General features: G+C 47.8%; 3 protein-coding genes and 5 non-coding genes across 9 annotated transcripts; 7 read left to right on the top strand and 1 right to left on the bottom strand.

Annotated features, from left to right (window-relative positions):
• Positions 1 to 1,911: 1,911 nt before the first annotated feature.
• NOP56 (NOP56 ribonucleoprotein) lies at positions 1,912 to 7,355 on the top strand. The gene is made up of 12 exons (XM_028162255.2): positions 1,912 to 2,022; positions 2,165 to 2,254; positions 2,712 to 2,826; positions 3,412 to 3,573; positions 3,731 to 3,929; positions 4,299 to 4,486; positions 4,568 to 4,719; positions 4,900 to 5,000; positions 5,365 to 5,513; positions 5,733 to 5,854; positions 6,039 to 6,176; positions 6,941 to 7,355. The coding sequence occupies exons 1-12, from the start codon at positions 2,020 to 2,022 to the stop codon at positions 7,310 to 7,312; spliced, it is 1,791 nt and encodes a 596-aa protein (XP_028018056.2). The 5' UTR covers positions 1,912 to 2,019; the 3' UTR covers positions 7,313 to 7,355.
• LOC114235721 (small nucleolar RNA SNORD110) lies at positions 3,188 to 3,255 on the top strand. The gene has a single exon (XR_003621830.2). It is a non-coding gene; the product is annotated as a small nucleolar RNA SNORD110 (small nucleolar RNA).
• Positions 4,044 to 4,175, top strand: LOC114235719 (small nucleolar RNA SNORA51). Its single transcript, XR_003621828.1, has one exon. It is a non-coding gene; the product is annotated as a small nucleolar RNA SNORA51 (small nucleolar RNA).
• On the top strand, positions 5,063 to 5,148 carry LOC114235720 (small nucleolar RNA SNORD86). Its single transcript, XR_003621829.1, has one exon. It is a non-coding gene; the product is annotated as a small nucleolar RNA SNORD86 (small nucleolar RNA).
• LOC114235718 (small nucleolar RNA SNORD56) lies at positions 5,571 to 5,641 on the top strand. The gene has a single exon (XR_003621827.1). It is a non-coding gene; the product is annotated as a small nucleolar RNA SNORD56 (small nucleolar RNA).
• Positions 5,899 to 5,969, top strand: LOC114235725 (small nucleolar RNA SNORD57). Its single transcript, XR_003621833.2, has one exon. It is a non-coding gene; the product is annotated as a small nucleolar RNA SNORD57 (small nucleolar RNA).
• A 45-nt stretch (positions 7,356 to 7,400) lies between the features above and the next one.
• On the bottom strand, positions 7,401 to 12,553 carry IDH3B (isocitrate dehydrogenase (NAD(+)) 3 non-catalytic subunit beta). 2 transcript variants are annotated; one of them, XM_007195814.3, is made up of 12 exons: positions 12,494 to 12,553; positions 12,294 to 12,374; positions 12,083 to 12,181; positions 11,863 to 11,983; positions 9,880 to 9,940; positions 9,670 to 9,802; positions 9,435 to 9,568; positions 9,242 to 9,344; positions 9,004 to 9,150; positions 8,677 to 8,771; positions 8,503 to 8,563; positions 7,401 to 7,815 (listed from the first exon to the last, which is right to left on the bottom strand). In XM_007195814.3, the coding sequence occupies exons 1-12, from the start codon at positions 12,527 to 12,529 to the stop codon at positions 7,729 to 7,731; spliced, it is 1,158 nt and encodes a 385-aa protein (XP_007195876.1). In that variant the 5' UTR covers positions 12,530 to 12,553; the 3' UTR covers positions 7,401 to 7,728. The 2 variants fall into 2 exon arrangements, with proteins under 2 accessions (XP_007195876.1, XP_007195877.1); XM_007195815.2 differs by having other exon boundaries at positions 7,401 to 7,524.
• An 8,840-nt stretch (positions 12,554 to 21,393) lies between these two features.
• LOC102999257 (STE20-related kinase adapter protein alpha-like) lies at positions 21,394 to 22,670 on the top strand. Its single transcript, XM_028162278.2, is given in 4 exon segments — positions 21,394 to 21,405; positions 21,487 to 21,966; positions 21,968 to 22,402; positions 22,404 to 22,670. Coding segments are annotated over 4 exon segments (1,191 nt in total). The 3' UTR covers positions 22,668 to 22,670.
• The last annotated feature ends 381 nt before the right edge of the window (positions 22,671 to 23,051 follow it).

Here is a 23,051-nt window from a genome sequence, read left to right as displayed (position 1 = left end):
AATTTATTTATTTTATTTATTTTTGGCTGCACTGGGTCTTCATTGCTGTGAACTGCTTTCTCTAGTTGCAGCGAGTGGGGGCCACTATTCGTTGCGGTGCGCGGGCTTCTCACTGTGGTGGCTTCTCTTGTTGTGGAGCACGGGCTCTAAGTGCACAGGCTTCAGTAGTTGTGGCATGTGGGCTCAGTAGTTGTGGCTCGTGGGCTCTAGAGCGCAGGCTCAGTAGTTCTGGTGCACGGGGGCTTAGCTGCTCCATGGCATGTGGGATCTTCCCCGACCAGGGCTCGAACCTGTGTCCCCTGCGTTGGCAGGCAGATTCTTAACCACTGCGCCACCAGGGAAGTCCTTCCATTACATTTTGGAAACTTCTATTTAATTTGGTAATTATAATGTTTAAGAGAATTTAATATTCTGATGTAATAGATTAATTTTGCAATTCCATTTTAAAATGTGAGATGGAGTGACTGATTCAGACTCATGACTGTAAGTGGATACATGTAACAAAATTCAAGCACATTTGCAAGCAATATTGAGACTATGAGATTTTAAGATTTAAGATTAATTAAAGTTTATTAGATTTTAAGAGTGAGCTCAGGGACTTCCCTGGTGGCGCAGTGGTTAAGAATCTTCCTGCCAATGCAGGGCACACAGGTTCGATCCCTGGCCCAGGAAGATCCCACATGCCGCAGAGCAACTAAGCCCGTGTGCCACAACTACTGAGCCTGCGCTCTAGAGCCCGTGAGCCACAACTACTGAGCCCTTGTGCCACAACTAGTGAAGCCAGCACGCCTAGAGCCCATGCTCCACAACAAGAGAAGCTACCGCAATGAGAAGCCCACGCACCGCGAAGAGTAGCCCCCGCTCGCTGCAACTAGAGAAAGCCCAGGCGCAGCAACAAAGACCCAACGCAGCCAAAAATAAATAGACAAAATAAATAGTAATTTTAAAAAAAAAGTGAGCTCAGTACTTGGATCTTGTCAAATAAATGAATTGCTTAAGAAGAAAATACCTTAAAATTATAAATGCACGTTAGCTGTGGGAATTTAAGTTATAAAAAAATCCCCTTAAGATGACTTTTTAAATTTACCAGCATATATACCACTTTGGGGCAACCAGGTTTTGGATTTATAACTCTAATATTAATTATTAAAGCAAAAGTAATTTCAAAATAGTCGCCCGAGTGCCCAAAAGCTGCCCCGAGAACACGGAAGCAGCTCCAGTTCACTCGGAGCTAACCGAGTGTTAAGAATTTAGGGCCGTGCACTAGGGCGAGCGACACGTGGCCCCGCAAAAGGAGCAGGGTTCTGCAGCAGCAGGGAACGAGAAACCGACCTAGGAAGAGGTGGGATCATCGTTCTTTCCTACTTCAGCGCCTGCCGCCCTTATTTTTAAGAATAAATAAAAAACAATTTAAAAGCACGAAGCCAGCCACTAGGAATCACGATGCCTCAGGGTCTGCGCCAGCGCACCCCAGGCCCCGCTTCCGTCCCGGTAAGTAGGGGAGGGCGCGCGGACCCGGGGCTCCAGTCAGGGTCGTCCCCAGTGCCCGGCAGGGACGAAGGGGGTCATGAGGTCGCCTCGGTCCAGAGATCCCCGGCGCTGAGGACAGTGGGCTCCGCAATAGTTTCTGCCCGGAAGGATCGCCGCGGCCCGCGCGGGGGCCTCCAGCCCGGATTCCACAGAGCTCTGCTGCCCGTAATTTACAGGATGAAAATATGAGGGATTGGACAGTTATCCGGAAAAGCGCCTTTCCAAACCGTTTTGCGGCCTGCAGAGCCCCCTCCGCCCCGCGCGTCCCCGGCAACCAAGCCTCAGCGGAGGCCGGAGAAGGCCGGCTAGTCCGCACTCGCGCCCCCGCCCTGCGGGCCGTACCACCCCGGCGGACCCCCTCCGAAGTTGCGGAAAGGTACAGTCCCCGGCCTCTGATTGGCCGAAGACGCAGGGGCGTGGCCTCCGGAGCCTGGTTCTGCGCGCCAGAACCCACTCGCCGCAGTGCGAGCCGAGCCAAGAGCGAGCGCCATGGTGAGGAGTGGTTGCGGGTTGCCGGCGAGGCGGAGGCCATGGTTTGGGCCTGGGTTCGGGCCGGGGCCCGGGCCTGCCCGGGGAGCGAAGCCAGGCGAACGCGGAGGCCGCGCTGACGCTCGCGCCCCGGCTCCTTTTCCAGGTGCTGCTGCACGTGCTCTTCGAGCATGCGGTCGGCTACGCGCTGCTGGCGCTGAAGGAGGTGGAGGAGATCAGCCTGCTGCTGCCGCAGGTGAGTGGACGCGGTGGGCTCGCCCGGCCGCGCCGCAGCCCCTCGGGCAGCGCGGGCCCCAGCATGCACCGCGCGCTCCCACGTGGCCGGCCGCGCGTTGGGGGGGTGCGCTGTGCGCAGCAGCTCAAGAGCAGGGGGTCTTTACCTGCATTCGTGATTAGAATCGTGTTAGAAGCATTTAAAAGTAAGTCTCCCGCATTCGAATTTGTGTGCACTCTATACAAAATGCAGATTTTTATTTTTGCATAAAGAGCAAATAAAACTATATGAAGAATGCAAAAAAAAAAAGTCTCCCGGACTCCACCCCGTACCGATGAAGCGGAACCGGGATTTAGGCCCCGTGATCCGTTCATTTTTAAAGCGTTCGGTTGGTCCAGACCTGCAGCTGCTTTACTGCGCCCTAGAGTAGAGGCAAGGGCGAGGGAAGGAAACCACTCATCGTCTTTCTCCCCCCCAGGTGGAGGAGTGCGTGCTGAACCTGGGCAAGTTCCACAACATCGTTCGTCTCGTGGCTTTTTGTCCCTTTTCCTCGTCCCAGGTTGCCTTGGAAAATGCCAACGCTGTGTCTGAAGGTGAGTTTGCCACTAAATATTTTAGGGAGATAAGCCTGCTACTGTTAACCTTTTAAATTGCACAATCTAGGATGTAGGCTTTATTTCTTGGGGGCACTGTAGTGATAAATGATTCCTAAATGAAATCTGGCTGGGGTTGGGGGACTGGTATAATACTAGACCCAATCAAACGTGGTTTTCTGCTACTTTGTTCAATTGATTTTGATACCAAAAGCCAAGAGAAAGAGGTTTGGTCCCAGAAGGTAAATCCAGTACTGAATGCTCCTATTGTGCTCCAGGGTGTTTTTTAAGCTTTCAGTAATGTATTTCATACTTATGTTATTGGGCCCGAGTCGTGTTCCTCCCATGGTTGATGCAGGCTTTGCAGTGATGACCTGAGTCTGTCAATCCCCTGAGTATAATCACTGATGTCTCCATGTCTCTGAGCAAAGCCTGAAGGGGAGGGCTCTAGGCACACCATCCTAGCATGCTCTGCAAGACCAATGTAAAATCAGTCTGTCAGTGATCAGTTGAGGGGACAGGATTCCTTTTTATGATTTAAGCATCCTTCAGCATGTTAGTGGGAGCTCTGTTCTTTGCCCTGAGGTGTTGTTCATGAGGACCTCCGCCTGCTCTTGGAGACTCACCTACCAACCAAAAAGAAGAAAGTGCTCCTGGGGGTTGGGGACCCCAAGATAGGTGCTGCTATACAAGAGGAGTTAGGGTACAACTGCCAGACTGGAGGTGTCATAGCCGAGATCCTTCGAGGTGAGACCATCTATTGACATTTTTGAATTCTGGGTGGGGGTGTCTAGAAACTCATTAGGCTTAAGGTTGCTTTTTGGAAGCCCTCCTGCTTGGCTGGTGCCCATGGGTGCAGGAGCTAGCTCAGCCCTACCTTGCTCACAGTCTTGCCCTCCTCCAGGAGTCCGTCTGCACTTCCACAACCTGGTGAAAGGTCTGACTGATCTGTCTGCTTGTAAAGCCCAACTGGGGCTGGGACACAGCTATTCTCGTGCCAAAGTTAAGTTTAATGTGAACCGAGTGGACAATATGATTATCCAGTCCATTAGCCTCCTGGACCAGCTGGATAAGGACATCAATACCTTCTCCATGCGTGTCAGGTAAAGTGCAGGGATGACCCCTTAGAAACAAGGTCTTGGGTCTGTGGTTTAGCTAATTTTGAATCTTGAGATCAGGACTGGCTCCTGTGGGTAGAACCATGTGGGGTGGAGCTGGGCCTCCTGGTGCTTACCACAGGCTGTGTTCTTACACTGACTGTATAGAAAGAGGAGGCAGAGTAAACGCACCCCATATACACCTCAGCCCAGGCCCTTTGCCTGGTCTGTATTGTGAATGGGGGGACATGAAGTTGAGGTTTTGGATCTGATTTGTTCCCGTTTCCTCCAGGCAAAGAGTAGATCTGGAGAGGGCTGAGGCTATAGCTTTGAGACATGGCAGCTGGGCCATGGAGTGATTGTGGCTCTTTGCAGGGAGTGGTATGGGTATCACTTTCCTGAGCTGGTAAAGATCATCAATGACAATGCTACATACTGCCGCCTTGCTCAGTTCATTGGAAACCGAAGGGAGCTGAATGAAGAAAAGTTGGAGAAGCTGGAGGAGCTGACAATGGATGCAGCCAAGGCTAAGGCTATTCTGGATGCCTCGCGGTCCTCCATGGGTCAGTATAGAGCCTGGCAGCCAAAATAAGGTACAGGGCTCTGAATACTGGGCTCCTGCATTCATACTTGATGTCCCTTAGGCATGGACATATCAGCCATTGACTTGATAAACATCGAGAGCTTCTCCAGTCGTGTGGTGTCTTTGTCAGAGTACCGCCAAAGCCTACACACTTACCTGCGATCCAAGATGAGCCAAGTAGCCCCCAGCCTGTCCGCCCTAATTGGGGAAGCGGTGCGTCATGGGAAACCAAAAAATGGGGGATTAAGAAATTACCATGTACATTTGTATTGTTGTATTTCCTGACCCATCATATCTTCTCCAGTGGTACTTGATGGGGAGGAGGTGAAGCAGGATTATGCAGTTGGTAGGTTGGCAATCCCAGCTTCTCTAATTCCTTGAATCCTTCTCCAGGTAGGTGCACGTCTCATTGCTCACGCTGGCAGTCTCACCAATCTGGCCAAGTATCCAGCATCCACGGTGCAGATCCTTGGGGCTGAAAAGGCCCTGTTCAGGTACCAGTGAGGGCACCTGCCCACACTCAGGTGCCACTTCTGGTGCCCACTGCTTGTTTGGGGATCACAGTGATGGTTGACCAGGGCTCCCTGACCTGTACAGGCCTCTCCTATGGGGGTGATGGCCAGTCCTGGTGTCTGAGTGATTCCCTGGGCCCAGCACAGGGACCAGCTTTCCAGGTCAGCGACATTGGATGCCTTCCCTCTGCCTCTGGGAGTGGTGGCTTGGCATGAGGTGGGGTAGAGACCCATCCCGGCCTGAGGCTTACCTGGAAACAGGGAAGAGGGGAAGGGAGGTGCTGCCTTAGCTAACGAGGTTGAAATTTCTGATCTTAAAACTCTCCGCTGAATATTCTTCTCCCAGAGCCCTGAAGACAAGGGGTAATACCCCAAAATATGGACTCATTTTCCACTCTACCTTCATTGGCCGAGCAGCTGCCAAGAACAAAGGCCGCATCTCCCGATACCTGGCAAACAAATGCAGTATTGCCTCACGAATTGATTGCTTCTCTGGTATGGGTGGGGAAGTTGGCAGTTGGGAGGGAGGGAGGCCGACTACCCTAGCAGCTTCTACAATGATGGCAGTATTTTTCGTCAACAGCAGTTCACCTAGTGAGTGTTGATACTTTGAGTCTGAGTGAAGCTCAGGGTAGAGGGAATACTGGGGGTGGTGAGTAGTTTGTCCCTTTAGAGACTGACGTGCTCTGTTTACTTACATACATGCATATCCAGAGGTACCTACCAGTGTATTTGGGGAGAAGCTTCGAGAACAAGTTGAGGAGCGGCTGTCCTTCTATGAGACTGGAGAGATTCCACGAAAGAATCTGGATGTTATGAAGGAGGCAATGGTTCAGGTCAGTTTGGGTCAGGTCAGGTGGGGAGAACCAGAGCTGGCTGTTGGAGTTGATGAACTGTCTTAGCCTGACCATGTAGAGTGGAGGCATAAAACTGATTTAATGAGCCTGATCCAATAAAGCCAAGAGAGAGACCTGGGGAACCAGAGGTCTTCAAACTTTTTCAGCACTTTTCTTTGGCCAGGCAGAGGAAGCGGCTGCTGAGATTACTAGGAAGCTGGAGAAACAGGAGAAGAAACGCTTGAAGAAGGAAAAGAAAAGGCTGGCTGCGATTGCCCTAGCGTCTTCAGAAAACAGCAGTAGTACCCCAGAGGAATGTGAGGTCAGTAGTAGACAGCCCTTAGCCCTGGGTGAAGATCTTAAGCCGTAGGACAGAAAACAGCAGAACAGAGGATATGCCATCTCAAGTCAAGGTCTGGAATACAGGCTTTTGGACTGAAATAAGGATCTGAAACCTCTAAAACTACCTCTTGATTCTATAGGAAGGAGATAGGTGCTGAGAGAACTCGCTCAAGAGCCCAGAGCGCTGGTTTGTAGCAGCACCTGTTCACTGGGCGAGTGTGTTCTGTCCTTGGCTGCTTCCCAGGAGTCCTCAACCGGGGGTAGTGTAAATTCCTGCTCTGCTTGTTCCCAGACATGTCTAGAAATGGTAGCATTTCATACTGGGGGTTGAGGGCAGGGAGAGCTCCAGTGTGCTACGTTAGAATCATTCTCCCTGGGATTGTTGTAGTGCCCAGTCCGCCAGTGTTTCAGGGTCCCCTCTGGAACTTGGTGTCATGATTCTTTTGCAACCAGCATGGTAGGGCTTTCTGTAAATTACTTACTGGGCTTAGATAATTGTGTATTCTCCCTACCTTCTAAGTGATTGGCAGGGGGAGGGGGGGTCACCTTTGACATGCATTTCCAGAGTTAGAGCCATACAATTTAAAAATTATCCCAGAAACACTGGACAGTTTTAACACCATTTCCATCCACCAGTCTTTCTGCCCTGGGTACTTAACAGCTGGAATTCTAACGGGGTGTGTGTGCATGTTCATACAATGGATGACACTCTTTTCATGCCCATTTTTCCCTTTCTGCCATCAGGAGACAAGTGAAAGACCCAAAAAGAAGAAAAAGCAAAAGCCCCAGGAGGCTCCTCAGGAGAATGGAATGGAAGACCCATCTGTCTCCTCCAAACCCAAAAAAAAGAAATCTTTTTCCAAGGGGGAGCTGGTTAGTAGTGATCTTGAAGAGACAGCTGGCAGTGGAAGTCTTCCCAAGAGGAAAAAATCTTTCCCCAAAGAGGAACCAGATAGTGACCCTGAAGAGTCAGGAAACAAGAGGGTCCCCAAGAAAAAGAGGAAATTCTCTTCCAAGGAGGAGCCTCTCAGCAGTGGACCTGAAGAGGCTGCTGCCAGCAAGAGCAGCAGCTCCAAGAAAAAGAAAAAGCTCCGAAAGCTATCCCAGGAAAATTAGAATGGACATTTCCCTAGTAGGGCATAACTTAGAGATATTTCCCAACCCATCCCCTATAGCCCAATAAAAATAAAAACAAATTCACGAGTCATGTCATATCATGTTTTATTGGACACCTTACATGGTGGGACCTACAGGTTGGACAGGGCACCAATGACCGCCTCAGTGAAGTCTTGGCAGGCGGCATAACCACCCATGTGAGAAGTTCGAACCTGTGGTGGAGAACTGTCATCACCTCTCTGGCCTGGGCCCCATCCCTAACCCCCCACCACCTAAGTTCCCTAAGGAAGCCAGCCCCAGACAACCTAGGCTCTGCCCAGAAGGTGATAATGGTCTACAGGTTTAGGGCTCTTCTCTGGTCCACTGCACTGAAGGGAGGTGTATGGTCCTTGTGAGGCTGGAGAGAATAACGGGCTCTAGCCCCCATAGGGGTGCAGGTGGCCGATGACAGACTTGATGAAGTCGGTTGTGGTGCTGTAGCCGCCCATGTCTCGAGTCCGCACCTACAGCCACCACCGGCAACAGCCGTGGGGAAAAAAAGAGAGCCCATGAAGGCAGGGCAGTGTGATGGAAATGGAATCCAAAGAGGGTGAGAAGGCCAGAAAAAGAAGACAATGCAGCAGAGATGCAAGGAGGCGGCCAGGTTTGGAAGAGCATGGACCCGTCCATTCCTGTCTTTTGAGGGCCAGAGCCACTGTTCGAGCTCTGCTGTGGCCTGGGCGAGGGTGGGAAGCTGAGCATGAGTGAGAAGGGAAATGCAGATTGAAGACAGGAGAAGGATGCCTTGGAGGAAATAGAGAAGACCAGGTGGAAGCACAGATGACGGCAGGGGAATGGCAGATGAGGATGGGCTTCCAGGTGTGGAGAAGTGACACTGGTGCCTCATCCTGCCAGCTATCTCCCTCTGCTCCTCCATCTCCCCTTAGACGGGAAGCTGCAAGTTCTCCATTAAGATGGCCAATTAAAGAGCCAATGGATGGAGCAGGAAAGAGGGAATAGCAGATGGGAACTAGGAGGCAAAGGAGATCAAGAGGATGAAACAGCCAAGAGAAGGGAAATGAACAGCCCTGACAGGATTGGGGGAAAAGCAGAGCAGAGGCTCTTGGGACCTGGAGGGAAAGGACGCCCCAACTCAGGTTCCCCAGAAAGTCCTGCCGAGACCCTAAACCCCACAGCCTTTCTAAACTCACCTTGCCGACTTTGATCACCTTCTTCACCGCATCTGCAATCGTGTTGGAGTGATGCTCGAGACTGTCAATGTGGACAGAAAGAAACTGAGATAGCCCCCATATCATCCCCCTGATTTCCCCACCTGTGCTCCCCGAACAACAGCCAGCTGCCTCCCCGGGCTGGCAGTGACCTACTTGAGATGCCGCAGCATGTTGGAAGCTGACAACAGCATGGCTGTGGGGTTGGCTATATTCCTGCCCACTGCCTGGGCAAACGGATGCCGGGCACCCTGTGGAAAGAGGAGCAGGCCAGAGTCACTGGGAGAAGACATTCTGCAGAAGCTGAGGTCAGGGAAGGGCATTAGGATGAAAGGTCAGGCCAGGAACACTGATATGTAAGGGGGGGACAGGAGCAGGCCAGGGTCACTTAGGAGGGGGATGCACTGGGGGAGAGCTATCAAGGGGACCTGAGGTCAGAAGAAGGGCACAGAGAGGGCTGAGGGAGGCGGTGACTTCACTCACCGTCTCAAAGACTGCATACTCTGCACTGTAGCTCTCACCAGGGACCACACCAGCTCCCCCAACCAGGCCAGCAGCCAGATTGTCAATAATGTTCCCATAGAGGTTGGGCATTACCAGCACATCAAACTGGTAAGGATTCTGCACCAGCTGGGGGCAAAATGTGGGCATGGAGGAAAGACGTAAATCCTATTCCCTGCCTTTCTCAGCACTGAGAATGGAGACACCGGGAGGGCCTCACCTGCATGCAGCAGTTGTCTATGATCATTGTCTCAAACTTGATCTTGGGGTACAGTTCAGCAACTTCCTCACAGCACTGCAGGAACAACCCATCCCCCAGTTTCCTGTCCATGGGCCAAAGGGAACATTCAGCCGATAGAGTGCAGGGAGCTACCTTCCCAGGAACCTACCCCATGCAAAGCCATGTCCCTCACATGATATTGGCCTTGTGGACAGCTGTGACCTTGCCCCGCCCCTTCTTAGTGGCATAGTCAAAGGCGAACTTTGCGATCCGCTGAGATTTGGTTCGAGTGACAATCTTCAGGCACTCGATCACGCCCCTCGCACTCTGCATAAGACAGAAGCAGCTGGGTGACACTAGAAAAAAGGGAAGGAGCTGTGCCTCTCTCCCCACTTCACCCCTGCCCTCCACAATTTCTAGGGCCTCACCTCGTGTTCCAGAGAGCTGTACTCCCCTTCTGTCTGCTCTCGAATAATCACCAAATCTAGATTGTTGTGTCGAGTCTTGTACCCAGGAAGTGACTTCACATGGACTACGTTGGCAAACAAGTCCAACTTACGCCTGGGGATGGGGCAGAGCCATGAGCACTGTGCCTGGTGCCCCAGTACCCCACTCACCCATGTCCTCCCGCCACCTACCTCAGCCGCATATCGTAGGAGGCTAGTTCCCCCTTATACTCCATCGGGGTGTGGATCTTTCCTGCATAAACAAAGTTGAGGTGGGGCGGGGGGATTAGGCACAGGCCAAGCCCAAGGGAACCCAGATTGGTGTCCAATCCCCTCAATGATCCCCCCCAGACTCCCATCTCCCACTCCCAAATAAGTGACACTTAAATGCCTCTGGAGGCAAGGGGCAAAGGAAAATAATGTAGTTAAAACCAGAAACATTTTACCCACTGTTTCATTTCTAGTCACCAAATTTAATTTATGTTGAAACTTCAAAATGACCTAAAAGGACAGAAAAGAATTTTCTCATGTCATCAAAGAGCCTGGGTTTCGGGACTTCCCTGGTGGCCCAGTGGGTAAGACTCTGCACTCCCAATGCAGGGGGCCCGGGTTCGATCCCTGGTCGGGGAACTAGATCCCACATGCATGCCGCAACTAAAGATCCTGTGTGCCTCAACTAAGACCCAGTGCGGCATAAATAAATGAATGAATGAATGAATTAATTAATTAATTAAAATTAAAAAAAAAAAAAGGAGCCTGAGTTTAATAGGTTGAGAAACAACCTAGGGGATCTGTGACCTTTCTTGATGTTTCTATGACTACGTATTTGACATCTTCTCAACCAGCACTTATTGAATATCATGTGTCAGGCACTAGGGATATCAACCAAAAAACACAACACAAATTCCTGTCCTCAAGGGGCAAACAATGCATTGGGGGAAGACAGTTAATATGAAAGACATGATAAATACCATGGGAGAGGTATTACCAACACGCACAGGAGCACAGAGAAGAAATTCCCTCTGGTAACATCAGGAAGTATCATAGAACAGCTGGCACTTCAGCCAGACCTTAGGTTGGGTGAGTGTACTAGGTTGAACAGTGAACCACCCAAATGATATGTCCATGTCCTAACCCCCAGAACCTGTAAATGTGACCTTATTTGGGAAAACAGTGTCTGCAGATATAATAAGTTAAGGATCTTGAGACGGAATCACACTGGATCCAGGTAGGTCCTAAACCCAATGACAAGTCCTTATACAAGAAAAGAAGGAGAAACAGATACACAGACACAGAGTAGAGAAAACCATATAAAGACAGAGGCAGAGACTGAACTGATGCATCTACAAGCCAAGAAACACCGAGGAATGCCAGCAGCTGCCAGGAGCCACCAGCAGCTGGAAGAGGCAAGGAAGGATTCTACCCAAGTCTTCAGAAGGAGCTCTGCCAACACCTTAATTTCAGGATTCTGGCCTCCAGAACTGGGAGAGAATACATTTCTGTTATTTTAAGCCACCAGGTTTGTGGTAATTTGTTATGGCAGCCCTAGGAAACTAATACAGTGAGTGAGGAAGATTCTGACAGGTGGCACCAAAAGGAGAACACTGTGGCAGAAGGAACAGCAAAAGTCAAGACAGTACATGTATTTGGAAACTAATATAGTCTGGTGTGACCAAAGCACACAACAAGTGTTGTAGAAACAAAGGCAGAAAAGCTGAGGGTCAGCTCATAAACAGCTTACTCTCCTACACTAAGGCTGGGCCTGAAAGTCATGCTGGTTTTTCCAAGAGAAGAGCTGTAGAGGATGGACTGTAGGGGCAGAACTGAAAGCCAAAAAATCTAATGAGGCGATTGCAGTAGGGAAGCAGACGGGAAGACAAAAGAAAAAAGGCAGCTAGAAATGGCATTCTAGAAACACAGTTAACAAGACTTGATGACCCATAATGTAGCACCATGACAGACTACAAACTCATGGAGCCTTCCTGCATAGACAGCATGAGAGGCACACGATCTCTCAACTCCTGGGTTTCCAACTGGATTCCCACTGATGGCCACCAATCAGTGGCGGGAGCTCGGTAGAGTTAATGTATTATGTGTGTGCTGAGGGAAGGTTAATGAACACTTATTCGTTTTATTTTAACTAACATGGGTGGGGTAGCAAGGAGGCACACATACCAATGATGGCCACCTTGTTCTCCTTCATGGAACTCAGCACCTGCTCCAGCTTCTCCTCAGATGCCATATTCTGCACCTCGCTCAGGTGATGCTCCTGGAACTCCACTGGGACAGAGGCAGCCTTCAGGAGCAGGTGTCAAAAATCGCAGGGTCAGAATCGAGTAAGTCCTTTCCAACCCAGGCCATCGCCCCTGCTGGCTGACTCCCCCAGGCCACTCACCTTGAACACCTCCTTGACAGCGTGCATCAGTTCAGGCCCCACGCCGTCTCCCGGTAGCATAGTCACGGGAAAGGCGCCCTCCACCCTCACGTCCTCGCCCTGCGAGCGGGGTCATTAGAGCTAGAGCTGGGGCTGGGGCAGGAGTCCTGGGGTAGGCCAGGAGAGAACGGGTCAGGGGCGTGGGCGAGACCGGAGCCGGACTTGCACTTACCTGGCTCCGCGAGGCGGCTTGCGCTACCGCCGAGGTACACAGGCTCCTCCATGCCCTGGGATTCGGGGCGGCGACCAGCGCCTACGACAGTCACATAAGCCTTTGAGGTCGGATCTGGGAGCCTCAGGCCCCGAATACTTCACTGAGCCCGGTACAAACCCGCCGCCCTCCCGCCTGCCGCAGCATGCCCCAGGCCTCACTCGGGTCACCCAGCGGACACCGCCGAGGGCCGCCATGTTCTCCACAGGAAGTCGCGGCGAAATGACGCCAGAAGCCGGCGCGGCTCACCGCCCCTATTTCCGGTCCGTCACGAATGCTGGGAGGTACGCTCATTTTCTCCAACCGAAACCTCCGACCCGTTCTTCTTCCTCCGCGTTCATCCACTTCTACTCACCACTTCCCTTGGACCCTGATGCTACACAGCGCCGCTTTGTCTATTGCTTTATTTTCAGACACCGTATTTATGTTGAAACTTCAAAATAACATTAAAGGCGAATATGAGGTTTCATTTTATCAAACGAGTTTAATAAGTTGAAAAACAATACTGGAGAATCTGTCTTAATGTTTGTGTGTCCACGTATTTCTTATTCTTTTAATCAATTCTCACTGAACAATCGTATGTCCGACACTAAAGGCATTAATGAACGCCACACAATCCATGGGAGGAGGTGTCGTGTCTGGCTTCTTCAGTCTCCTAGCCTGCCCGGTTACTCTGTTAATCAAGTTTCCTTGTTTTTTCCTAGGTGGGCTTGTTCTTTGCTCTGACAGTTGTTTCCCTAATAGTGTATCCTAGGCCTGAACTCCTCTGAGCAGGATCGTAATTGGAGACAGAAATTACTTCAAGCTTGTAAGTGTGACTAAAAGGGAATTTCAGACCTATTTTTAAATTTCCAGTCACATGCTGTTTACAAACGACATGCCTAAAACAGATGACAAAAGTGGACCAGGGGCACTTGTTAAAAGTGCAGACTTATGAGTGTCACCCCAGACTTGCTGAATCCAAATCTCAGGATTGAGGCCCCAGAAAATGCATGTCTAACAGGCTCCCCCAGGTGATACACACAAATTTACGAACCACTAACTAGGTGATTTGTATACCTAATCCATCCAGAAAGGTGCAGAGCATTCTCCCAGCCCAAGGGAAAGAATGCAGTGGTTCTAATCTTGGGGATCAAGCACAAGCTTTGTGTCTCTTTTCTGCATTCCTTTAGGCAAGGGCATTCTCTACTGTTGGGTGAAAAGATTTAAATTAGATAATAAATGCATAAGAAACCTGAACACATGAAAAGTGCTTGAACACCTGAAAAAGCTGTTAATATTGTAGCTAATTGAATAATTTATCAATGTATAATGTTAATATGACATACTCCTCCATCTCCAGAATCAAAACCAGAGAACATTCACACCATCTTGCCTCCTTAAACTCCCTAGTTACCAGTTCCACACTGCTATTGCCATCCACCACCATTTTTCTCTTCCAAATGTTACTCTTTCTAATGGAGAAAAAGTGGGAGATTTACACTTTTTAAAAACTATGTTTTCTGTTACTTTAGGAAATTTAGGGTGGGAAAGAAGAGAGTGCCGTCTTGGTCTAATTTCTGATAATCTAATTTTCATCCCAGAAAATGTTAATTTTCTTGAGGGCAACTACAACATTATTTCCATTCCTAAATTCTGCACAGATCTGAGCCCAGCCTGACAAACAACATCTGCTAATTGGTATAACGCCATGTGGCTGTCAAAAGGGTGAAAGGAATTGATGAAGGATGCCAGTTGATTCAGGCCAAGGAAATGTGACCATCACTGTCTAAGGCCATTGTGTTCTTCTGGTGAGTTTGGTGAGTTTGGTGAGCTCTCCTGGACTTCGTGTCCCTATTAAGGCATCTCTCGCTGATACTACCTGAGAATAGGGAAGTTCAGTCAGGACCCTTGTAAAGTTCCTTAACCAGACTCTTGGGCACGTGAGGGAGGTTAAACCATCTTCTCCCTTCTAATTGTTATGAAGCATATATGAGTGTTCAGTATGAGGCTGGATGAATTGAATGTCAGTTTCCTAGGCCTATAAATTCTCCAGAATGGGGTCCTAACCAGAGCTCCAGGTGTCCATGAATAGAAATCAGTACCATAAACTTGGAAGGGGAAAATCAAAAAAAATCACATCTTTATTCTCACTAAACTCTAACTGAAATTTAGTATTTCCTATCATTATGAATGTAGAGTGAAATTGTAGTGCTACCTTTAGTACCCTTGACTTTGTCACTAATAGAAATTATAATTCATACCGCATTTCAGTTGTGGCAGATATCCTGAAATATCATTTACTCTGATCTCTACTTTGACATTATTTGACCTAATGCTAGATTTTGTTATTTAATGCACTAATAAAGCAGCACACATAGCACTGTATTACAAGGTTGCCTTATTATTATTATTATTATTATTATTATTATTATTATTATTATTATCAGTGTAATGAGTTTTATTTGTAATCCTATTTGTTTTGGTTTATGCATTTAGAATCCTTTCCTAAGAAGAGGGCAGGGGATGGAGCTCAGCAAGATGTAGCCTCAGCTGGAGTCTACCTCAGCTTGTTCTGGGGAGCCCTGGAGCAGGAATAATGTCTCAGGGTTGTCCCAATTTGAGGCAAGGCTTAATAACTCTGCTTCAGCCCCGTGTGGGCTAATCTTCCAGGCATCTCTGGCTCTTGGAGGCTCCACTGACCATGGACAACCCTCCCAGAGAAGGGGTTAGCTGTGAGCAGTTAATGACCAAGATCAGAAGCAGTTGGGGGACTGGATGCACCAGCTGGCAAAAAAGAACTGGGGAAGGCAGCTACTATTCTGTGGAGGTGAGAATGGCCATGGTGCACTGGGACCCAGTGAGGAGAGCAGGCATGTTTGAGGAGATGAGGTACAGTAAGGAGTAGTGAGTAAGATTGGTTTAAGTTCTAGAGCTGAGAGAAATGGAGAGGGATTAATGAGCAATACTAAGGACGCTGTTGGAATGGTGACCATGAATTTACCATGATATGATTATGTGTGATTTCATGGAGAAAGCCAATACTTGGGTTCATCTAAAGATGTATTTTGCCAGAGAGAGGTACAAGAGAGTTGAGGGTGTTGGCAAAATGGGATCGGGAGGGAAGTGAAGACAGTCAGAAGAGATCTAATGGATAGACAGGTGAGAAAAGTATCAAAGATCCCAAAATAGTCAGAGTAGTGCTCGTGGGAGTCACTGAGCAAGTAAGATGGAAGGAAAGGAGGATGTCTCCACCAGCCGTTTTGGAAATGGAGCAGATGCCGGTGATAGAGGAGTCCCAGATGGGACTATGGGAGTGGATCCCGAAGAGAGCTCGAGGAGACCTCTGCAGAGAGGACTCAGACCTACACTGGGTCATCTGTTTCCCTGTGCGAGTCACCTAAGATAGTGGCATGGCAGAGGCAGGAGAAAGTCTAGGATCCAGGAGCTGGGGTCTGCTCTTGATGAACAGAAGAGACCAAGAGGTCAGAGATGGCAGAGAATGAGAAAGGTGATTTCAGTGGGAAGAGTCCCCCAAAAGTAGAACTTCTTTTTTCTTGTTAATTTTAATATAAAATTTTGCTTGGGTATTTTTAATTGGACAGTAGGTAAATGATTACATTCCTTTTTTTAAAATTTATAAATTATAAATAAGGCCAAAGTTTCTTACCACCCCAGCCACAGCCCCAATCCTTTTGCCCTGTCCCCATAGGCAGCTAACTGTCTCCCCCGAAACGTTTTCCATATGCAAGCACGCCCCCTTACACGCACGGAATAATATATAGTATTACTTTTAGTGTATGGGTGTGTGCTTCAGAATAAATGGTTTCATACTCTATATACTTACTGTCTTATAATTTACGTTTCTCCCTCAGCACCATGTCTTAGAGATCTAAGATACCATGTTTTAGAAAATGAGCAGACTTACTGTTTTATTTTGCTACATAGTATTCTATAATGTGAATTTACTAAATTTATTGAGCTTTTCTCACGTCAATGGATTCTTAGGTGATTTCTAGTCTGGGCTATTACCAGCGATGTTGCTGTGTACATTCCTGTACAATTTTTTTTGTACACATGATAAATGTTACAAAGTGCATCCAAAACACCTGTATATGTTTCTGTTATGAATGTGATCTGCTGCAATAAACAGAAAACTCATTAAACAAATAAGGGTTGTTGGGTTTTTTCCCTTCTTTTCTGAAGGTAAGGAGTTACTGGGATTGGTTTAGTTGTGTGGTAATGCACCCTGAGATCCAGGCTCTCTAACTTTTCACTCTGCCAGCCTTAGTATATTGTCTAGTATCCTCATCCTTGGTGCCTCATACTCACCATATATGGTTGCTGTGGCTCTGGACATCACTTCTGGATTCAAAGCTAGAAAGGGGGAGAAAGAACAGTCACAGCCACATATGCTCCTTTTTATCAGAAATGTAAACACTGTCCCAGAAACAATCTCAGCGAATTTCCACTTAGGTATCACAGGCCAGAACTAGGTCCATGAGCTCTCCTACTACAAGGGAGACTGGGAAGGAGGGGAAGAAGTTTGTCCTTATTGGCTTAAACCAATTCTTCATAGTCTGACTGCGTATTAGACTCATAGGGGAGCTTTTTAAGAATACCCATATCTGGACCCTACCACGAGAGGTGTTGATGTAATTGGTCTGGGGTGAGATACTGGTGTTCTTTAAAAGCTCCCTGGATGACTGTAAAAGTCAACCAGAGTTGAGAACCAGTGGCTTACACAAACAATCATGATCTTTCACCTAGGGCTGAGAAGGTGTATCAGTTAGGATTAGATTCAGGTGCAAAGTGATAGTGCACAACATAACCACAACCCAAACAAGAAAGGGGTTTATTTCTTGCACACATAAGAGTTCATTGATAGTTGGTTCAGGGCTGGATTGGCCTCCATCCTGTCAGAGGCTCAGACTTCATTATTCTGTTGGTCCACCTTGCAAGGTCTTCATTCCCAAGTTGATTCAAGACAGTTATTCCAGCTCCAGCCACCATTTATGTATTCCACCCAGCAAGAAGGAGGACAGGGAAGAAGGAGAGCAGAGGCCCCCAGCCCTTTAATGACACTTCCTGCCAGTTGCACACACCGCTTCTGCTCTCCTTCCACATGATACAGAAAGAAATGTGTCAGTCTTTGTCTTCAATGCTCTAGCTTTCATTTCAGAAGGCCTCCTGTACCTTAAGGTGATAAGCATATTCTCCAATATTTTTTCTAATGCTATTATGGTCTTGTGTGTTTCTCTGGTTTAGGTCATTAATTTATCTGAAATGTAGTTTTATAAAAGGTGAAATATAAATACCTACGTTTATTTTTTCTGAAAGTTTAGCTAATTGCCCCAGTATCATTTATCTGTTTCTCCAGATAAGAATTTCTACTTTTGTCAAATATTAAATTCCCACGTATATATTAGGTGAAACCGTGTGAAACTGCTGATATCTATCACTTCACTGGAGCTTTATTTTCTCAGTTTTACCAGTCACTACTAGATGTCATATTATGTATTTGTTTCTTTGTTTTTTGTCTGTGTCTCTCACTTGAATGTAAGTTCATTGAGGGCTGGAATTTTGTCATTTTTGTCAACCCTGGGCCAATATGTATCTGCTAAATGAATGAATGAAATTTATCCTTGAGTCTGTTAATACATATTGATAAACTTTAATGCTGAGCCATCCTTATATGTTAGAAAAGCTTGGTTATGGTATATTATTCTTTAAGTATACTGCTGTATTTGATCTGCTAAGATCTATTTAAGTCTTTTGCATCTGTGATCTTAAAAGAGCTTGGGGGGACTTCCCTGGAGGTCCAGTGGTTAAGACTCCGTGCTTCCAATGCAGAGGGTGTGGGTATGATCCCTGGTAGGGGAACTAAGATCCCACGTGCCACGGTGTGGGGGGGGGGGAAAAAAAAAAGCTTGAGTTTCTCTTTTCTTTGTTTCTGCTGCCGTGATCCAGTCTGGGCAGACTAGAGAAGGGCAGCAGAAACTGCTGATCAGGACTGAGAAGTGGAGCTTTTAAAAAAGAGACAAGCATGGCCTGGAAACGGACATGGAGTAGGAACTACTAGGAGAGGCAACCGGCCATGAGCCCTGGTGTCCCTGCACAGTCTTCCTGGGTATACCAAGGATACAGGGTCCTAACTGCTCTTTGCCATTTCTCAGGCTTGTGTTTGTAGTGAGCAACCTTGAGGGATGAAGTAATACCTCCCTCTCAGACAAAAAGCAGGCTTGCTTGTTTCCTGCTATAAAACACGTGGGTTCCCCAAACTCAGTGTTCCTCAGATGCAACACAAACCCATTGTATGCATGGCATCTACTGGGGCCCTCCATGCTGCCCCTGTGGGACTTGGGGGGCAAGGGAGCCAATGTAAACATTATGCTTATGCTGCTTAATGTGCCGTGCATAATAAAGTCCTTTGTCTCTGTCACTAGAGTCTCATCTTGGCCAGCATCTATGAAACAGTAAGAGGCTAATTATTCACTTATCAGCAGGGTAAATTCAAATGCCAGACCCTGACAGTTTTGGCAATGAGGATAGAGTGCTGACAGAGATATGGCTTTCTGGAATAGGAAGGACAAAGGACCCTGTGGACCAGATCAGGGGATATGAAAAGACTCCCTGGCACATGTTAGTGAATCCTCTTACCCAAATGGTGGGCGGCAGGGTAAGGGTGGCTAGAGTGAGGGTCTCACATTGTCCTACCTGTTAATGAGGCTAAGCAGTGAGAGGCAGGATTGAAACAAGCCACCTGAATGGTGCTTTGGTTCCTGCTCACTCTCCCCCATGCAGGAGGAGGAAGGATGTTATGACAATGGGGCAGCAAGCTGCACAGCCCCACCCAAAAGTCAATGTGGATGAGGCTGCTGAATCAAAGGGTCCCCAAAGCTGAAATAAATGGCATCAGCCAGGATGTTTGGAATAGAGCTTTAGATAAGCCAAAAACATTACAAGTTTATTTGATTGGGCCCCACAGATGGCATTCAAACCCAAAGTGAACAAACACAAAGCCTTGCTTACTGGCACAGACCCGCTCTTTGTCTCTGTGCTCCCTATCCCTCTCTGCCATCCACACTCCACCCTCAGCCGCTTTGATGAAAAAGCAGAGTATGCTGGGAACTTCATGGAGCTGAGGATCTCAAACGCTTACAGCTCTGTAGGACCCAATGTCCATGTCAGCATCTTACCCAGTCCTGTGGATGGATGCAGGCAGGGGTGGCTGAAGGCACCCAGGGATGCAGTGTGGACTGCGGGCAAAATGTTCCTGGGCTTATGTTCTCTCTGGACTGATGCTGGAGGTTCATGAGGGAGGAGGCAGTGGCACTCCAACCCTGAAGGCAGAGGCCAAGAGAAAATGAAAGTCTTCCAGCTGCCTGCCCCCCTGCCATGAGCTAGCCTCCCCTGCCACCCAGCACTCCCTGCTCTCCCTTCTGGAATACCATGATCTCCTGAAGCTGTTGCAGTAGCTCCTGATCCACACACATTAAACGCCTTGGTCTGTTTTCCTGTAAGGTAAAAATATCACCCAATTTCAGAAGTCTGTTACGTTTCTATACACTAAAAATGAACTGTCAGCAAGAGAGAAATTAATAAAACAAGCCCATTTACAATTACACCAAAAAGAATAAAATACCTAGGAATACTTCTGACTAAGGAGGTAAAAGACCTGTACTTAGAAAACTATAAATCACTGATGAAAGAAATTGAAGACTACACAAACAGATGGAAAGATACACCGTGTCCATGGATTGGAAGAATTAATATTGTTAAAATGACCATATTACCCAATGCAATCTACAGATTCAATGCAATTCCTGACAAAATACCAATGACATTTCTCATAGAACTAGAAAAAATAATTCTAAAATTTGTATGGAAACACAAAAGACCCCAGATAGCCAAAACAATCTTGAGAAAGAAAAGCTACAGTCATCAAAACAGTATGGTAGGGACTTCCCTGATGGAGCAGTGGTTAAGAATCTGCCTGCCAATGCAGGGGATGCGGGTTCAAGCCCTGGACCGGGAAGATCCAACATGCCGCAGAGCAACTAAGCCCATGCGCCACAACTACTTAACCTGTGCTCTGGAGCCTGTGAGCCACAACTACTGAGACTGTGGCTGCAACTACTGAAGCTCACGTGCCTAGAGCCCATGCTCCACAACAGGAGAAGCCACTGCAGTGAGAAGCCTGTGCACTCAACAAAGAGTAGCCCCCACTCGCCGGAACTAGAGAAAGCCCAAGCACAGCAACGAAGACGCAATGCAGCCAAAAATAAAATATAAAATAAATAAATTTATGAAAAAAAATAAAAACCACAATGAGATATCACATCACACTCATCAGAATGGCTGTTATCAAAAAGACAATAAATAACAAGTGTTGGCGAGGATGCAGAGAAAAGGGAACACTTGTACGCTGTTGGTGGTGGTGCAGCCACTATGGAAACACTATGGAGAGTCCTCAAAAATTTAAAAATAGAACTACCATATAAACCAGCAATTCCATTCCTCGATATTTATCTCAAAGAAATAAAAACACTAGTTCAAAAAGATATATGTCCCCCTATGTTCGTTGCAGCATTATTTACAATAGCCAAGATATAGAAGCAACCTAAGTGTCCACTTAGATGAGTGGATAAAGAAGATGTGGTATATATAATAAATGGAATATTACTCAGCCATAAAAAAGAATGAAATCTTGCCATTTGCAACAACATGTATGGACCTAGAGGGTATTATGCTAAGTGAAATTGTCAGACAGAGAAAGACAAATACTGTATGAATTCACTTATATGTGGAATCCAGAAACAGAGTTATAGATACAGAGGACAAACGGTTGCCAGAAGGGAGAGGGGTGGAGGCAGGAAAGAAATAGGTGAGGGAGATTAAGAGGTACAAACTTCCAGTTGCAAAATAAATGAGTCAGTGGTATGAAATGTACAGTATGGGGAATATTGTCAATAACTCTGGCCTCCCAGCAATCGGCCTGGCGTCGGTACAGCCTTAAACCAAGGAGGTGGAGCTGGGTTTAAATTTTTGAAATTAAAGTAGGTCTACATGTTAGGAACTCATGTCTTTTCTTGTAAGTAAATAGAGTGAATTAGCCATTTGGTATCGGAAAAGTTCATTGTTGAGGGCTTAAGAGATTTGGAACCATTTGGAGACCAATGAGGCAAGCTCAGAGTCAATAGCGTCCTTCTCTAAACAGGAGATCATGAGTAGCTTTCCGCTGGAGGAAGGGTGTTATGAGCTACTCACCGTTACAGGCAAAGGATTCGAGGACCTGATGACAGTGAATCTAGCAAGGTACAAACCAATGGGAGAGTATGTGACTGTACGAAGGATTAACCTAGAAGCTTGTTCCAATGAGCTGGTGACATACTTGCAAGGGGAGCTCCATGTCTCTAAGATCTTCAGCCATCCCAATATCCTGCCATATCAAGCCACCTTTATTATAGACAATGAGCTGTGGGTTATCACATCATTCATGGCATATGGCTCTGCAAAGGACCTCATCTGTACCCACTTCATGGACAGCATGAATGAGCTGGGAATTGCTTACATCCTGCAGGGGGTGCTCAAGACCCTGGACTACATCCACCACGTGGGATATATGCACAGGAGTGTCAAAGATAGTCACCTACGTTCTGATCTCCACAGATGGGAAGGTCTACCTGTCCAGTTTAAGCAGCAACCTCAGCATGATCAGCCATGGGCAGCAGCAGCGTGTGGTCCACGACTTTACCAAGTACAATATCAAGGTTCTGCCCTGGTTCAGCCCAGAGGTCCTCCAGCAGAATCTTCAGGGTTATGATACCAAGTTTGACATCTACAGTGTGGGAATCACAGACTGTGAACTGGCCAATAGCCATGTCCCCTTTAAGGATATGCCTGCCACCCAGATGTTACTGGAGAAGCTGAACGGCATTGTGCCCTGCCTGCTGTACACCAGCACCATCCCTGCCCAGGAGCTGACCATGAGCATCTCGCGCTCAGTGGCCAACTCTGGCCTGAGTGATAGCCTGACCACCAGCACCCCCAGGACCTCCAATAGCAACTCACCGTCCCACCCCTATCAATCACCGCACCTTCTCACCCCACTTCCCCCACTTTGTGGGGCAGTGCCTTCAGCACAGCCCAGATGTAAGACCAAGTGCCAGCACCCTCCTGAACCATTCTTTCTTCAAGCAGATCAAGCGACGTGCCTCAGAGGCTTTGCCTGAGTTGCTTTGTCCTGTCACCCCCATCACCAATTTTGAAGGCAGCCAGTCTCAGGATCGCAGTGGAATCTTTGGCCTGGTAACAAACCTGGAAGAGCTGGAGGTGGACAAGTGGAAGTTCTGAGCCTCTGAAGAAGGTGCACATTCTCCATCCTGGGCCGTATGAGCCTCTGGGACACTTCCTGAGGGTTAGCCACATTCCCACCCTCCTGTGGGCAGATTGGGCAGAAAGGACATTTCTGCCAGGAGAGTTGGCTGCTTACTGACTGGGAAAGAAATTCCTGGAGAGAAACTTCTCTTTACTGCTCCAAGGCTTTTCAGACACAAGGGAATCCCAACAACCATGGATCGGGAGGGGCTGGAAATCTGACATTCCTAGTTCTGTGAGCTCAGGCAACTTGACCTCTTCAGAAGAAAGAGATGCTGTTCTGGCCCTTGGGGCTGAAGTCCAAGCCCAGGGTTTGACTCATCCACCCAGGGAACTGTGTGACTTCTCACTCTGGTTCTC

The sequence above is a fragment of the Balaenoptera acutorostrata genome, chromosome 15 (genome assembly GCF_949987535.1).
Source record: "Balaenoptera acutorostrata chromosome 15, mBalAcu1.1, whole genome shotgun sequence".
NCBI lineage: Eukaryota > Metazoa > Chordata > Mammalia > Artiodactyla > Balaenopteridae > Balaenoptera > Balaenoptera acutorostrata.
This window is presented reverse-complemented; position numbering and strand designations above follow the sequence as displayed.